The sequence below is a fragment of the Spinacia oleracea genome, chromosome 4 (assembly GCF_020520425.1).
Source record: "Spinacia oleracea cultivar Varoflay chromosome 4, BTI_SOV_V1, whole genome shotgun sequence".
In the NCBI taxonomy this organism is placed as follows: Eukaryota; Viridiplantae; Streptophyta; class Magnoliopsida; order Caryophyllales; family Amaranthaceae; genus Spinacia; species Spinacia oleracea.
In genome coordinates this window covers 141,071,287-141,087,977 of record NC_079490.1, presented here as the reverse complement: position 1 = coordinate 141,087,977, position 16,691 = coordinate 141,071,287, and the positions used below count along the sequence as shown (strand labels likewise).

At 36.2% G+C, this 16,691-nt stretch overlaps 2 protein-coding genes across 3 annotated transcripts; both read left to right on the top strand.

Annotated features, from left to right (window-relative positions):
- The first annotated feature begins 1,201 nt into the window (after positions 1-1,201).
- Positions 1,202-15,152, top strand: LOC110800525 (uncharacterized). Of its 2 annotated transcripts, none has more exons than XM_056826852.1 (10): positions 1,202-1,362; positions 1,482-1,551; positions 8,099-8,175; positions 9,714-10,322; positions 10,978-11,219; positions 12,305-12,523; positions 12,623-12,715; positions 12,805-12,909; positions 13,033-13,470; positions 14,847-15,152. In XM_056826852.1, the coding sequence occupies exons 4-9, from the start codon at positions 9,731-9,733 to the stop codon at positions 13,174-13,176; spliced, it is 1,395 nt and encodes a 464-aa protein (XP_056682830.1). In that variant the 5' UTR covers positions 1,202-1,362; positions 1,482-1,551; positions 8,099-8,175; positions 9,714-9,730; the 3' UTR covers positions 13,177-13,470; positions 14,847-15,152. The 2 variants fall into 2 exon arrangements, with proteins under 2 accessions (XP_056682830.1, XP_056682831.1); XM_056826853.1 differs by lacking the exon at positions 14,847-15,152 and adding an exon at positions 14,150-14,830.
- On the top strand, positions 4,219-6,964 carry LOC110800521 (uncharacterized). Its single transcript, XM_056842327.1, has 3 exons — positions 4,219-5,789; positions 5,861-6,610; positions 6,718-6,964. The coding sequence occupies exons 1-3, from the start codon at positions 4,219-4,221 to the stop codon at positions 6,962-6,964; spliced, it is 2,568 nt and encodes an 855-aa protein (XP_056698305.1).
- Positions 15,153-16,691: the final 1,539 nt, after the last annotated feature.

Genomic DNA, 16,691 nt, shown 5'->3' with positions numbered 1-16,691 from the left:
TTTGGCATTCTTTGGATCCTCAAAACCTTCAGGCTGTGTCATAAACACAGTTTCTGTTAAAACGCCGTTTAAGAAAGCGGTTTTGACATCCATCTGCCATATTTCGTAATCGTAATATGCAGCGATTGCTAACATTATCCGAATAGACTTTAGCATTGAAACTGGTGAAAAGGTTTCATCGTAATCCACACCGTGGACTTTCCTGTGACCTTTTGCAACCAATCTAGCTTTGAAAACTTCAAGTTTTCCATCCTTGTCCTTTTTCAGTTTGAAAACCCATTTGCTTCCAATGGCTTGGTAGCCATCTGACAAATCAACCAAATCCCATATTTGGTTTTCTGACATGGAGTCTAATTCAGATTGCATGGCTTCTTGCCATTGCTTGGAGCTAGGGCTCGTCATAGCTTATTTGTAAGTCGCAGGTTCATCACTTTCAAGTAATAGAACGTCATAGCTCTCGTTCGTCAAAATACCTAAGTACCTTTCCGGTTGAGGTCTATATCTCTGCGATCTACGCGGGGTTACATCTCTAGATTGACCATGATTCTCACCAGATGCTTCTAAAGATCTCTGAGTTTCATCCTGAATGTCATCTTGAGCATTCTCTAGAGTTTGTTGTTCGACTCGAATTTCTTCGAGGTCTACTTTTCTCCCACTTGTCATTTTGGAAATGTGATTCTTCTCCAAAAAGACACCATCTCGAGCAACAAACACCTTGTTCTCAGATGTATTGTAGAAGTAATACCCCTTTGTTTCCTTTGGATAGCCCACAAGGATACATTTGTCAGATTTTGGATGAAGTTTGTCTGAAATTAATCGTTTTACGTATACTTCACATCCCCAAATCTTAAGAAAAGACACTTTTGGAGGCTTTCCAAACCATAACTCATATGGAGTCTTTTCGACAGCTTTAGACAGAGCTCTATTTATAGTGAGTGCAGCTGTATTTAGTGCATGTCCCCAAAATTCTAATGGAAGTTCGACCTGACCCATCATTGACCTAACCATCACTACTACAAAACGTGCCACATTTGGACGCCATATCCTCGACGCGTGCGGTATCGCGTCAGGCAAAAAAAAGAATTCCGTGTTTCTTGGACGGAGTTAGGCGTCGAGATTTGCTTGACTACGTAAACCTTCTATAATACATGTGCACTGGCGTCCAGAAAACACGTGCCCTGTACCTAAGTGATAAGCCAGCTGAATTTTTTTGAGATCTTTTAATTTCAAGTTAACCGCCCAACTCGACCCACTACCACCACTCTCCCAACAGAAACCCTAAACTGGTATAATTAACTCTGCAAATCCAATTCAATCTTCTCGCCAATTCGATCACCGCCTCTTCGCCAATTCGTCCCTCAGGTTCGTCACCATCTTGCAACGTTTCTGGTTTCTTTCTTCAATTCTTTTGTTGCTCAATCTGATTTTTTAAATTTATTTATTAAATTCTTCATCTTTCTCATGGTTTCCACGAGTCACAGTCGCGGAGAACACCATTAGAGCTTCTTCAATTCACATTCAATTTCGCGGCTTTGTGTTGGAATTTCCGAGGTACCCATAAACGACTAATACATGTTATCTTGTCCATCGTGTTTTCCTTTTCTTTCAATTCTCTTTGATATTTTCAGTTTGATTGCTATATGTGATTATGTAGAAACCTATGAATTGCAAACATTATTATGTTAATTTTGATAACCTTTGATTCTCTAGTTGATTTGGTACTGATATGGTATTGTCTTATGAATGTTTAGCATTTAAATTTATTGATAAAATCAGTTTGTTAGGAAATTTATATCAGGCATGGGGTAGCATTAGGTACAGGAATAATATTGGCGTAGGTACAAGAAAATTAAAAACACTTTATATGTTGGCGTAGCATTAGGTACAAGAAAATTAAAAACACGTTATATGTTGGCGTAGCATTAGGTACAGGAATAATATTGGCCGGAGTAGCTACTGGAGCTTGCTGCATGGTTGTTGTAGCAATTTGACTGGTTTTTAGGGACCCCCTTTTGCATTGCTTTTTCACAGGCTGCTTGAACCTTAGTCTAGTGGCTGGCTTCACAGTCGTATTGATAGACAAATGTCAGATGTAGCTAACACAGTCGTATTGATTAAAAAGTGGTAATTGAATTTTAGAACCAATATCTGGCCTTTAAGATCTTTTAACAGGAATGTAGGATAGGCTTAAGAAGTGGTTTGTTTGTTAAGTATTTAAGTAATAAGGTCAATCTCTTATGTAGTGTATGTTACATCTATATATGTACAACATGAACTAAAAAAGCTAGTATAAAATCATTATAAAATAACATAAAAAAATAAAATCCCATCAGTCATAATAAGTATTAAAATCAAGAGAAGAGAAGGTATAAACAACAGTAGCAGTTATGCAACAGAAATTTCTCCAATTCTCATTAGCAATCTGGTAATCATAGCAACAGAAAACAACAATCTGCATAAGGTATAACAACAACAATATCAACAATTCATGTGGAGAAGCAGAAGGTATAACAACAATACTGGCAACATCAATCTGCAGAGAACAGAGTCGCAAACAGTATTGTAAGCAACACTAAAATCCAAAGAAAATGAGTGCAATTAATTCAATTCAACTATTCAACAAGAAATCCTAAAAGGCCGTGGAGGTTGACTATAAAAAAAAGTTAGGGATGTTATTTGTCACCTGTGTTTACAGTGCTTTCCACTCTGATTCTCAGCCTAACCTTACTACGTAAGTATGTATTTATAGACTTTAATTAGGCCTTTTGGAATTCAGTTTTCCTTTAAAGATGTACATCATTTTAATGTGAAGATAAATCATAGTGAGAGTAGGCAAATTAGGTGCATGCCACACCAATCCAATATTATATGTTACAGACAACATGAAGCTCAACATATATGGGAAAACAGATGGGCCATACAAATCATAAACTCCATCTTGCACTCTAGTTTTTAAGGGTCTATGTTAATGTACACCATTCTGTCAAAATATAAAGGGTTTAGTTATTGACTTTGGTTAATGGTAAAGCTTGATTTTGTTCCTTGGTGCTCTCTTGCTTTATTAGTGTAATTTGAGAGCTTGCTTTATTAGTTCAAAGAATTGGTTTAAAAACAAAAGAATTTATGTATTGTGTGTACCTTCTTTCAACTTGAGATGATGAACCCACTAAAGTGAACACAATTTTTTTTTAAAATTTTATAAAGTAGGCTCCATATTGTAGAAGCAATTCAGCCTTACATTTCATTGATGGAGAAGCAATAAGGTCCTAAATTATGTAGCTACCTCTTAGCTTAGCCCTGCTGGCCTGTTATTAGTTACATTGGACCTTCATTTAATCTTTAAAAGGGTGGTCTAGTCATTTCCAATTACAGTTTAGTTACATGTGCAAATAGTTGACCTCTTGTCATTTTTGTTTTTTCTTAAAGCATTCTAATTGCACTATAAGTCTATAAGTGTACAACTTGTTAGTTGTTTGATAAAATATTTGAATATCAGTTGAAATTCTAGAAAATATGGTAGGTGTTCTTGTACCAAACATAGCTGTAAAAAATCATAGAAAAGTAAGATCAAATCAATTAAAGATTTCCAAGTGTGTTGAATATGACCCATAATTGAATTCTTGTCCTCAATTTATGTAACAAATTATCTATAACACTATTGAGTTTTGAGTACATATTGCAATAAAGGGAAAGGAAAAAAACTTGGTAGGGTCGCATTTACATTAATATTTATTTTCCTGGAAAAAGAAAATAAAGCACAACTTCATTTCTTCAACTATTTTTTCTCCCTTTTTATAAATCTGTAGTTGGGTTAGAAATAATTTAATTCAAAATAGTAATAATAATAATGATAATACATTTATCTTAAACCATGAGTCATCTCAGCATTGCAGCCTTAATCATGAATGGAAAAACTACTTAAAAAATGTAGAGATAATAGCTGCAAAATAAAAAACCATTGTCAATACATGTGGAGTTTTATTAAGATAAAGTCCTTGATTGTCTTTTGTTACCTTTACTCCTTGGATACAAAAACAAACTTTTGTTTTGTATGTTCTTTATGTATTATGAGAAAATAAGAGAAGTATTATGTACTGATCACCCAAAAAACTAAAGGAGAATGTTATGTTAATTAATTATTTGCAGATTAATGTGGTTTAATGGTTCTTTGTTTTGTATAAGTGTCTTTATTTACAATTATCAATTTTTTTTTTAGCCATGGATACTAGTTGGATTGACTTACGTAAAGGGGATACTCGTTATTATAATGGTTGCATGGACTTTTTAGAGCTTGCAAAGGAGACTCTTATAGAGGGAAATACTCGATGCCCGTGTAATAAATGCAAGTTAAATAAATGGTTTACCTTAGAAGAGGTAGGAGGACACATTTTATTTAACGGTTTTTATAAGAATTATAGACAGTGGATTTTCCATTGTAAAGGTGATGAGAGTAATACCTTAGAGATCCCTAGTGATCAAGAAAATATAGTTGGTCGAGATGACATGAATGGGTTACTAAGGGCAGCTTTCAGGGTTGACAATAGTCCACAACCCACCAATGAACCCCAAGACCCATCATTAAGTGAAGCTAATTTTGAAGATGAAGATTCGTATAAGATGCACGAAGAGTTAAATTTTGATTGTGAGGAAGATGATGAGTTTCCATCAACCAACACCAATGAAGAAGAAGCGAAGTATAAACGACTTATGGAAGCTTCTGATGAGGGTCTATATGAGGGGTGTACAACATTCTCAAAGTTGTCGTTTCTATTGCACTTGTTTCACCTCAAGTGTATGTTCCATTGGTCTGCCGCATCATTTAATAAGTTGCTTGAGCTTCTATTAGACGCATTTCCTAATATTAAGGAGTTTCCATCGTCGTATTATGAAGGCATGAAGATAATGAATGATTTGGGATTGGGTTACGAGAAAATCCATGCATGTCCAAATGATTGCATGTTATACTGGGGTGAATTTGCAGAAAAAACTGAGTGTCATATCTGCCACACATCAAGGTGGAAGAATGTGAAAGAAAAAGAGGGTGATATAAGAGAGAAAGATAAAGAAGCATGTAAGAAGGGTGTTGCAGCTAAAGTGATGCGGTACTTTCCTCTGATCCCAAGACTCAAGAGGCTTTACATGTCATCTAAAACAGCAGAGGATATGAGATGGCATTTTGACCGTAAGGATGGAAATATCATAAGTCACCCGGCGGATGGTGAAGCTTGGAAATTGTTTGATAAAAGATACGAGGAATTCGCCAAAGATCCTCGTAGAGTTAGATTGGATCTAGCAAGTGATGGCTTTAATCCATATCGTTTGATGAATACTAGTTACAATACATGGCCGGTGATCCTGATTCCTTATAATTTGCCACCGTGGCTTTGTATGAAGTCGACATCATTCATTTTGTCTTTGCTTATTCCGGGGAAACAGGGTCCTGGTATGAATATTGATGTGTACTTGCAACCACTAATCCATGAGTTAAAATTGTTGTGGGAAGGTGTAGATGCTTTTGATGCTTATAGCGGCAAAAATTTCAAGATGCGAGCAACCTTACACTCTACTATAAATGACTTTCCAGCATATGCTATGTTGTCGGGTTGGAGTACAAGAGGTTATAAAGCTTGCCCTTCGTGTGCCGATTCTACTTATGCGTATAGCTTTGGTGGTAAAGTTGTCTACCCTGGATGTCGAAAATGGTTACCAATTGACCATCCTTATCGTTCTCAAGCAAATTTATTTGATGGGACAGAGGAACATGGTCTTGCTCCGGTTCGTGTAAGCGGGTCAGAAGTTTTGAAGCAACAAGAAAGAGTAAGTATGTGTTTGGAAAGTCAAAAGTTGTTCCGAAAAAAAGAGGGAGACTAGAAGATGATGAACTTGATGATGATGATAATGATGATAATGACGAGGACGAGTCTAATCCTGTTCTATGGAAAAAGAAAAGTAAGCTTTTTGAATTAGAATATTGGGAACATAATCCTCTTAGACACAACTTAGATGTTATACACATTGAGAAGAATGTATGTGATAATTTCTTAGGAACTCTTTTAGTTATGAGCAAGAGTAGAGATGATAAGAATGCTAGATTGGCCCTTAAAAAACTGAACATAAAACCTCATCTTTGGCCTCAATCGCATCCAAGTCGTGTTAACGACTATTTGCCTCCAGCTGCATACACCATGTCTAAAGAAGAGAAAGAAAGATTTCTTAAAGTCCTACAAAATCTTAAAGTTCCCGATGGGTATGGATCTAATTTGCAAAGGTGTGTGAATTTGAAGCAACGAAAACTTATTAATCTGAAAAGCCGCGAGAATCATATGCTCATGCAAGATATCCTTCCTATTGCTTTAAGAGCATCGAATGCTACAAAAGTAATTGATGTGCTCGATGAATTGTCGTACTTTTTCAAGAAGATATGTTCAACAGCTATTGAAAGAAGTGAATTAGATACCATTCAGTCGAATCTTGTGTTGACTCTTTGTAAGATGGAGAAAGAGTTTCTTCCAACATTTTTCACAATCATGGTTCATCTACTAATTCATCTAGTGGATGAGGTCAAACTCGGCGGACCTGTTCATTATAGGTGGATGTATCCCATTGAGAGGTCAATATCTTAAACTTCAATATTTTTTTAATCATTTTAAAATAAGAATACTTCAAAATACTTTTCTTATTCTTTCACGTTCACAATCATGTTCATTATATTTCAAGGTATTTGGCCTTTTTGAAATCTCATGTAAGCAATAAAGCGCAACCAGAAGGATCCATAGCTGAAGGGTACCTTTTATGGGAAACAATTTCTTTTTGTTCGAGATATTTAGAAAGTGTCGAGACCATATTCAACAGACCGAAAAGGAATGAAGATGGTGTTCCAGACATCAACAACTATTTATATGACTCTGCTGGTCGTGTAGTTGGGATGAAAAAGAATGTCCGTGTTGATGACAAAAGTTTATAGCAAGCACATCGTTATGTTTTGCTTCGTTCAGATGAGATGAAACCGGTGCTTGATTAAGTAGCGTCATGGGTTAATTTAGAGCGTATCGGTCATTACTGTTAGTAACTCAAATTTTTTATTTCTAAAGGGCCTTCCTACAAGAAAAACGGCAAGAGAATCAAGTTGAAGAAGTTCAAGAAAGTCGGTGGATAATCAATGAATTTTCTGATTGGTTGCTAAACAAGGTCATATGCTTTTAAATTTGGGATTTCCTTATTTATTTTTTATATTTACCAACCTAAAACTTATGTTTTTCGAATTATAGGCCAATGACCTAGATGATAGCACAAAAGAAGGAAAATTGAGAAAAGCCTTGGCCTATGGTTTAAGCAATCGCGGCAAAAGGATGAAAAGTGTTATTATCAATGGCTAAGTTTGACACCGTAGACCGTGAGCGATCTCGAAAGACTCAAAATTCCGGAATTATGGTAGAAGCTGATGGCCAAGAGTATTACGGAAAACTTAATGAAATATTAGAACTTGATTATTATGGTTCTTTCAAGGTTTTAATGTTCCGATGTGACTGGGTTGATGTACGGAGGGGTGTCAAAACATACTCGAACGGTAGAGTTCGTGTCAATTTCTCAAAGTTGATGCACACTGGTCAAAATTTGGATGATGATCCATTTATTTTCTCTTCTCAAGCAAAATAAGTTTTTTACATTGAGGATGAGATACAAAAAGGATGGCTTCATGTTATTAAGACTAAGCCTAGGGACTTGTTTGATATTCCTGATGATGACGATGATGATGAGCTTCTAAATGATAGTGTTTTGGATTTATAGAATTCTTTGTCATAGTTTATAGAGTTCATTATTTTTCTTTTGGATTCGAGTTATGAACTTCTTTTTCACCTTGTAAAATGAGGTTTCATTTAGTTATACTAATTTCAGTTAAACGTTGTAATTACATTTATATTACTTATTGAGTGGTGTTATGCTTATTTGTTTTATGAGATTTCCTTCCCATTTCATATCCTGCTTATTTGTGTTATGAGATTTCCTTCTCCATTTCATATCCTGCTTAACCGCTACAGCTCTTTATTTAACACAAAACTTGACTTATAGTTGACAAGATTTTATTTGGCTTATGCAGAACACGGAGAAGTGCTTTTTGTTTGCGGGGATGAACTTGTAGGACCTGTATGAGATCAATTGCATTTGAATCTAGAAGTAAGTCTTTCAACAGATTCTTGCTAGATGCAAAGACTTTGCAGCAGTATTGTTAATCATTGCACATAAATAATTTTAGTTAGATTACTGCATTCAAAACTGTAGTTATTTTCTTTTTTAGCTACAGTTTTGGCTATATTAATGCATCAAAACAGTAGGATGCATTTTTGAACCGAAATGGATATAAAGAGAACAAGTGAAGCATCAAAACAGTAGGATGCATTTTTTTTCTTTCTCATTATTTTCTTTTAAACTGAAATGGATATAAAGAGAACAAGTGAAGCATTCATGGTCTTAAAGGAGGGATATGTAATCTTATTGAGAAATTTTCTTGCTTGGTGAAAATATTTATTATGGTGCTAGCATGGCGTATTCATGAAGCTGGATCTAATGGAAATTCCAGCTGATATTCCTACTTCCTCTGACACAGGCATGTCATTATCCAGCTGATATTCCAAAGGTGATATTCCAGCTGTACTTGAAGTACAGCTGATTTTTCCTACTTCCACTGACATAGGCATGTCATTATCCCCTAAGGCCTCAGTTCGTTGATAAGAGTAGACTGTCCTAGATCCTTATAGAAAGGTTGCCAAATGAATTGGCCATTGGCTTGTCGTAGGGTTGTCTTATAATACCAGAGGCTATATTGTTTCTGAAATTCTGCTTATCAAAAGAATATGATGATAGTAAATCAAAATGGATCCCTCACTTTGCATGAATCCCTCATGTTCTTGTCTGTCGTGGCACAATAGACAATCAAGGAACGGAGAACTTTTCACTATACTATCTAATCAGCCAATCAATTTAGATAAGTTTGTGTTCTCTTTTATATTTTAACTTTTTTGCTGCACGAATCCCTCATGGTCTTGAATCTCAGTGTTTAGCTGATTTTTTGGGTCTTGAATTTCAGGCTCGTGTTATTTAGATCTTCTTGACAATGTTGTAGCTTATTATTTCAAGAACAGGAAGAGGCTGGTGATGATTTCTTACCCTGCTCTCCTTAGACCTTAGTTTAATGCATTTAGCACTTAGCACTTAGCACTTAGCACATAGCCTCATTTTCCGTGCTTTCTCAAGTAGGGGTGTGGTAAGAATCAACCTGATTTTCTGTGCTTTCTGATATTGTATTCGACTGAAAAGAAAGCCAAACAAAATAGGGTAGAAGATATTTGTATTAGCTAGAATTAGGAAATCAGACTAATACAATGGGTATGGAGTTATGGACTATTGAATATATAACTGGATACAGCAAGGTATGAATGAATTTGTTCAGTTCAGTTGTTCAGTTCAGTTTTCATTAGTTCAGTTGTTCTGATTTGTCCATTTGTTCAGTTCAGTTGTTTTCATTAGTTAAGTGACGTTCAGTTGTTCATTTGTTCAGTTCAGTTTGTTCTGATTTGTTCATTTGTTCAGTTCAGTTGTTCATTTATTCAGTTCAGTTGTTTTCATTAGTTCAGTCCATTCAGTTGTTCTGATTAGTTCAGTTGTTCTGTTGCCTTGCTTGCTGATATTCTGTTTTTTTGTGACTTGTCTTGCAGCTGCTATATAGTAAGGGATGACTTATCGCAAGAGGGTTCGAGCTACTGCTGAAACAGATGCTACTGGATCAGCGTCAAAGTCGCTACCTTCACGTACCTCGTCTTTGAGTGAAGCTGCATTACAACCAACCAAAAAGCATGCTACTCAATCACAACCATCTCAGGTTCCTAAGTCTGTTATATTTGGACCATTCTCTCCACCGGGTACGACTACATCGATGGTTGCACCTCCATGTTCGAGTACTGCAAAAAGTGCGCAGCAAGCTATATGGAAAACACCACCTACCGGATCAGCATCAAATTCACTCGAGGCATCAACTAAAAATAAAATTCCACCTAAGATTACTTCCAAGATTTCAATTCAACCTAATATCCCACCTTCAAAACCACTGAAATACCCTTCTACTTCCTCCGGTCAGATCCCACCTAATATGCCACCTCATGTGCCGCCTTCTAGTCATACTAAAACATCACCAAGAGATTCTCAATCACAACAAAAAAGTGTTCAAGAACCAAAGGAGAACTCAACAAAATCAAAGTCCTTACGGGAATATCCGGATTGGCGCGAAAATGTAGATTTTGATGACAAGGAAGAGGTTATGACCATTGGTAAGTTCACTTAGTACTGCTCCTAGTATTCTTATTCTGATTTTAGCTAAGCCTTTCCCTTTGATAACGAGACTGTTCAGAACAAGTTTGGTAGGGCCTTGAAAGAAAGCCATGGGTGACTTTGCAGTTTTGCCTCAATTAGTGCCTCATATATACAGCTGAATCTTAATTAATAGTTATTTAGACCATTACCACCTAGAAATTCCTGATTACTATCTCTGTCACAAAAAAAAAGGCCATGGTACATCCCAAAACAATAAATAACTCCTACCTAAGTCTATAGCTAATCTTATCATGGACCAGGCAATACACCAATACATTGTATTTCTGAATGTAAAACCAACAGAATCTGAAATGTTTAAACAGCCGCAACAGAGTCTTTCCGGCAACAGATAAACAGATATGCTGTTAACGATAAGATAGAAAAGGAAACTAAAGTTTGAACATGATCTCCTCATAAACACTTTCGACACATTGTTAACAACATACCTCTGAAAACTCCTCACAATCTTAAAGTAGTCTGCTACCTAACATTGATTAAATGTAGATTTTCCAGAGGAATAGATAAAAGCAAGCTGGTCATATTTTGTTTTTAGCTTTGGTGTACTCCCTTATTGTATGTTCATTGCTATTATACTAAACTCTTTTTATGCAGATGCTAAGGGTAATATTGGAGTGGCGAGTGGTCCTATTCAGGCAATCGATGTCTGGAGTAACAACGGCGTCAAGTACTTTGTTGAATTCAATGACTTATGTCAACCGCTTAGGAAAGGTGGACAGATCCTGGTCAAATTCATTGGTAGCCTTGCAAAGATGGAGCCTTACTGTCCAGTTGGAGAAATGGATTGGAAAGATGTCGATGGGGCTTTAAAAGGAAAATTGATAGACGAGATAAAAGTAAGTATAATCTTAGTAAATCATCCATTTCAATCTGAAATATGACAGTTTAATCTGAAATCTAATATGCCTTTGATACCTCCTAGAATTGTGTGGGGTTTTATACAACTGACTGGTGTTTGTTAGATTAGAAATTTATTAGAAATTTATTAGAAATTTTAATAAAGGAAAAGAAGGAAAAAAAATCTGAAACCTGGGGATAACGTATACGAAGTAGTTGGGATTATAAAAAGAGAAACAACCATAGTTAGTATCCTTACTGTCAAATTTTTTACTAAACCTATCTACTTTACCAAAATGATTTTTATTTTTGCAAAATAAGTGTTCTAATAGCACACTTTTTGAGGTACAAAGGTATTGAAAAGTCAAATATTTAACATAGCCCCGTGAGGCAATTGGGATACGTGACAAGACTCATACTAGCCCATGGAAGTTGATCTAAGCTGCATCTTCACTCTTTTTTCTGTCCTTGCATGTTATTCTATACGGTGACGGGGAGACAGGGTTTTATTCTAGCCAATATATGAGATATAAACCCTGTAAATGGGATCTCACATCCATGTGATAGCTTGTTCACTTGATTTACCTCAACTCACTTTGTATGGCTGATATATGTGTCGGCAATTTGTTGACATCCCAAGTCTAAATTCAATTAGTCTGCAGTTATTCTTCGATTTTTCTACTGTAATTACTGCAATCACACCTGACCCTATTGGAATGCCTGAAATAAGGAAATCGCTCTATGTAATTTCTCTCCTCTTATATGCGCTACCCCGACTCTTCTCAGTATCTGAAATCTGACTTCATTAAAAAATCTGAAATCTGAAATCTGATCCGCCTTTGACACCCCCTAATTGTATTGTTGCTCAAGTTTAGCATCTGTATATCATTGCACTTGCTTATCTCATTTGTAACTTAATTGAAATGTTATTATTGCATAGCATTAGCTCTAGAAACAAAAAGCAGGGAGAAAAAACCTTTGAAAACCCCTGTCCGAATGGTTTGACAATGGTGAATTCCTTATAATTTTGACTTGGAACCCTTTCTTGATTCCTATGCTGATTGTGGTAAATTCTTTTTTAAAGGATCGCTTTGTTATTCCTGATGGTTCGGTATACGTCACGCAAATTCTCAAGCGTGCCAATAAAAGCTGGAAGCAATATAAATACTCTCTCAAGAAAGATTACTACAAACCAGAGGAGAAAACAGAAGAACAGGTGGTCAGAGAAGCAGTGCCGCGACATGGAATTAGCGGTAAAGAGTGGGTAAAGTTGGTTAGATATTGGTATTCAGATAAAGGGAAAGTAAGTACCACGTTTTTAATTGAAGTTTGATTGATCTTTGTTTATTATTTGAAAAAAGATAATTATTTTCTTAATAAATCTCTTTGGATGTGAGTGCAGAAATTGTCAGAATGTGGAAAAGAAGCACGAGCCTCCCAAACTCAATTTCATAGATCTGGTTCTAATAGCTATGCGAACCAACAAGCTGATTATGTACAAATCATGAATTCTTTTATTTATTTAGGATGGTGTCATATTTCTAGATTTTCTTTAATACTTCTTACATTGCTACTCATATATAGGAAGACGATCATGGAGTAAAAATGAGCTTATTAGCCCTTTGGATAAAGACTCATTCGGGCAAGGACGAGACCTTTCTTCCAAACACACTCACTGAAGATTTTGTTGTATGAGTCCATATTATTAAGCTATTTGATTGAAATACTTACAATGCATACTACACCAAATGTAATTCCCGAACAGTTTCTGAAATTCATCTTGCATTGTTATCCTATTCTTTTTTTGTGCAGGATGATGCAAAGGCCATGGTTGAATCGCTGAAGACTATAAACCCTTCTAAGTCTCAACAAGAACTCGAAAATGAAGCCTTTGAGGACACTATGTATGGTGGAAAGGAACCAGAACGTCCTGTAGGTTACGGACTTGGAGTTTGAAAGAGCGACGTTTATGGAGTGCATGGTGTGCTAAGGAAGAATGGCTATGGAAAAGTTCGTCATAGGACCGTGGTGATGGCAAATGTGAAAGAAGAAGTGTCAACTATCAACAAGAAAAATGAAACACTGGAGAAGGAAAATGGAAAGCTGCAAGAGCAAGTGAAAGAGAATAATTGGCTGCTTAAAACTCTTATTGGACAATTTTCTCAACTTGTAGGTCAAGTTCGTACAGGAACTGCTTCAACAAAAGCTCTTGATTGTGCACAGCAAGTCTTGAGAATGGCACATCAAAGGGTAATTATTCTAATTTCTTCTCATTGAACTCTTTTTGCATTTGACGCTTCTAACATAATGAAAAATAAAAAAACTGAAGTAGTTCAAAGTTTTGTGCAAGCATAGTTGGCAGTAAAACATGATGAAAAAAACATTAGGTGAAAAGGTCTAGTAAAAGCATTGTAAATTTTCTGAAGTCAATTTCTTCTACCAGTCAACTCAAGTGAGGTTTGATCTACAGGCCAGGTTTATGTGGGTAGGCTGATGTGGTGGGGTTTTGTTCTAGTCTAAGACTGTTGGGATTAGCCATGGACAGAGGTCAGTACTACTGTTGTTGCCACTTCTTGGGTGTGGTGCAAGATACTAATAAGGTGATGGTGTAGAAGTGGAGTTAGCAACCAGAAGTGGTAAAGCACATCTGCATTTATGTAGTGTACCAGAGTTGACCAATAGATAAACAATAATTCAAACGTAGTTTTTTTTTTGGTCAGAAAGGGCTGAAAATTAAATTACTTTAAAGAGAGGTTTACAGCAAAGCATAGAGTTCAGAGTATTGAAAAAACGACATTTAAGTTACAGACCCAATTAAGGCCAAACATTTATGAAGTTCTTCATACAAATGTCTACAAAATAAGTCTGGTCCTCGATTTGTGATCAGCCCATTGATTTGCATCGTTTGTTCTCTCGCCTGCTTTGCTAGATGATCAGCCAGCCTGTTCGTTTTCCTACCCTCGTGACGAAGGTGCATTCCTAAAGAGAGATGCTTCAGTTCCCTGCAATCAGTTACCACATTAGTCAAATCATCCCCCGTTGTCTCCTTGTTGTTAATCAACTCAACTGCTTGGGCACAATCTGTGAGCTTAGTATGATATTCTCCCATCCCTCCTGTTGCATACACTTCTGCTGCCATGGCAGAGGGTGTAATCCTCTTTTGCTGGGCACTCAAAACCCACACACCTGTTTCATTTGCTTGGCATTCAAACGTAGTTTAGTTTCAATTGAAAATCAATGGCCAAGTCCATGATAATGCAGCTGTATCAAGTAGGTATATGTTAATTATGCAGCTGAGTATAAGCTGTTACCTCTGCTATAAGCTGTAGCAAATTAGTTTCAAACCGGCTCTCTTGATAGTGAATGCAGGGAACTTGGTGTATCTTATCTGCAAATGCTAGTCTCCCCTTGAATACTTGACACAAAATATTTGCACTACACTTACACACAACTCTTTATAAGTAACCAATACAAGAAAAGGTAATTAATGGGTGATGTTCAAAGAGATTTTGATGTATAGACAACAAAAATTTGTAGGAAATTCTCCTCATGTTATATTTAATTTCCTTCGTAGTTTGGGTTTCCGACTTATTATGTACTTATTACATTTTGTATTTTCTTTGAAGGTCGTCCAACGTGATAAGGTGCAAAAGTAGAATGAAGGCCAAGACACTTGAGCTTCATATGAGCTACTGCCATCGATCTAAGTTTTAGTTTTTCTAAGTTTTAGTTTTTCTTGGGTTTGATTTATGACGTTGTTTTAGACTATTTGGTTAAGATTTCGGTTAGTGATATAGAGATGCGTGTATGTTTGGATTCTGGTTTGAAACATACGTGTACGTATTATGAATTTTAACTACTTAAGTTTTTGTAAGTTAATTTTATTATTAATTGAAGACCAAGTAATTCACAATTCAGGTTTTATTGAATGATCTTGTGTTGTACTTTAATTTTAAATTTATAATTGTGATATTGAATAGTTTTTTTAATATATATTTATTAAATACGTGATACAGGAATAGGTGGAATAAAAAGAGATTATATGCGATACAGGAATAGGTGAAAAAAAAGCTTAATTATACAAATAAATATAGACGTTTTTTGGGGTTGTATTATCGTGCCCATTTTGAAAAACTTTTCGCCAATTCAAATTTCTCGACGCTTGTAGGTGTCGAGACATCAAATAGGAAAATAATGGGCAAAGCAGGAAACAATATTGGGGACGCAAAAACACGTCGGCAATGAAGAAAACATGGACGCCAAGGGGCGTCGAGAACTTTAAATTGGAGAACGTTGGGCAAAGCGGGAAAACAACTTGTGGACGCTTGAATCAGACATATGGACGGTATAAAGCGTCGAGGTTGTCGACGATGAAGATTAAAGGTGGTCGACAAAAAGCGTCGAGGTTTTCGACGCCTAAAGGCGTCGAGAATATTCTCGACTTTCATTTTCTCGACGCTTTTCGAAAGCGCCGAGGATTAATTTCTCGACGCCTTGGAGCGTCGAAAAACCTTCAAAAAAGCGTCCATAAAAGGCGCGTTTTGTAGTAGTGCATGTCTAGCAAGGTTCTGTTCCTCCGTTCTGATACACCGTTCCATTGTGGTGTGCCAGGAGGAGTCAATTCTGATAGAATTCCACATCCTTTCAGATGGTCATCAAATTCATAGCTCAGATATTCACCGCCTCTATCAGACCGCAGTGCCTTAATCTTCTTGCCTAATTGATTCTCTACTTCACTCTGTAATTCCTTGAATTTGTCAAAGGATTCAGACTTATGCTTCATTAGGTAGACATAACCATATCTACTGAAGTCATCAGTGAAAGTGATAAAGTAGATGAAACCACCTCTAGCATTTGTACTCATTGGTCCACATACATCTGTATGGATTAAACCCAATAGTTTAGTTGCTCTTTCTCCAACTTTAGAAAAAGGTTGCTTTGTCATTTTGTCAAGTAAACATGATTCGCACTTACCATAATCCTCTAAGTCAAATGGTTCTAGAATTCCTTCCTTTTGAAGTCTTTCTAAGCGTTTCAAGTTAATATGGCCTAATCGACAATGCCACAAATAGGTGAGATCTGAATCATCCTTTTTGGCCTTTTTGGTATTTATGTTATAAACTTGTTTGTCGTGATCTAGTAAATAAAGTCCATTGACTAATCTAGCAGATCCATAAAACATCTCTTTAAAATAAAACGAGCAACTATTGTCTTTTATTAAAAAGGAAAATCCCTTAGCATCTAAGCAAGAAACTGAAATGATGTTTTTAGTAAGACTTGGAACATGGAAACACTCTTCCAGTTCCAAAACTAGCCCAGAGGGCAACGACAAATAATAAGTTCCTACAGCTAATGCAGCAATCCGTGCTCCATTTCCCACTCGTAGGTCGACTTCACCCTTGCTTAGCTTTCTACTTCTTCTTAGTCCCTGTGAATTGGAACATAAGTGTGAGCCACAACCTGTATCTAAT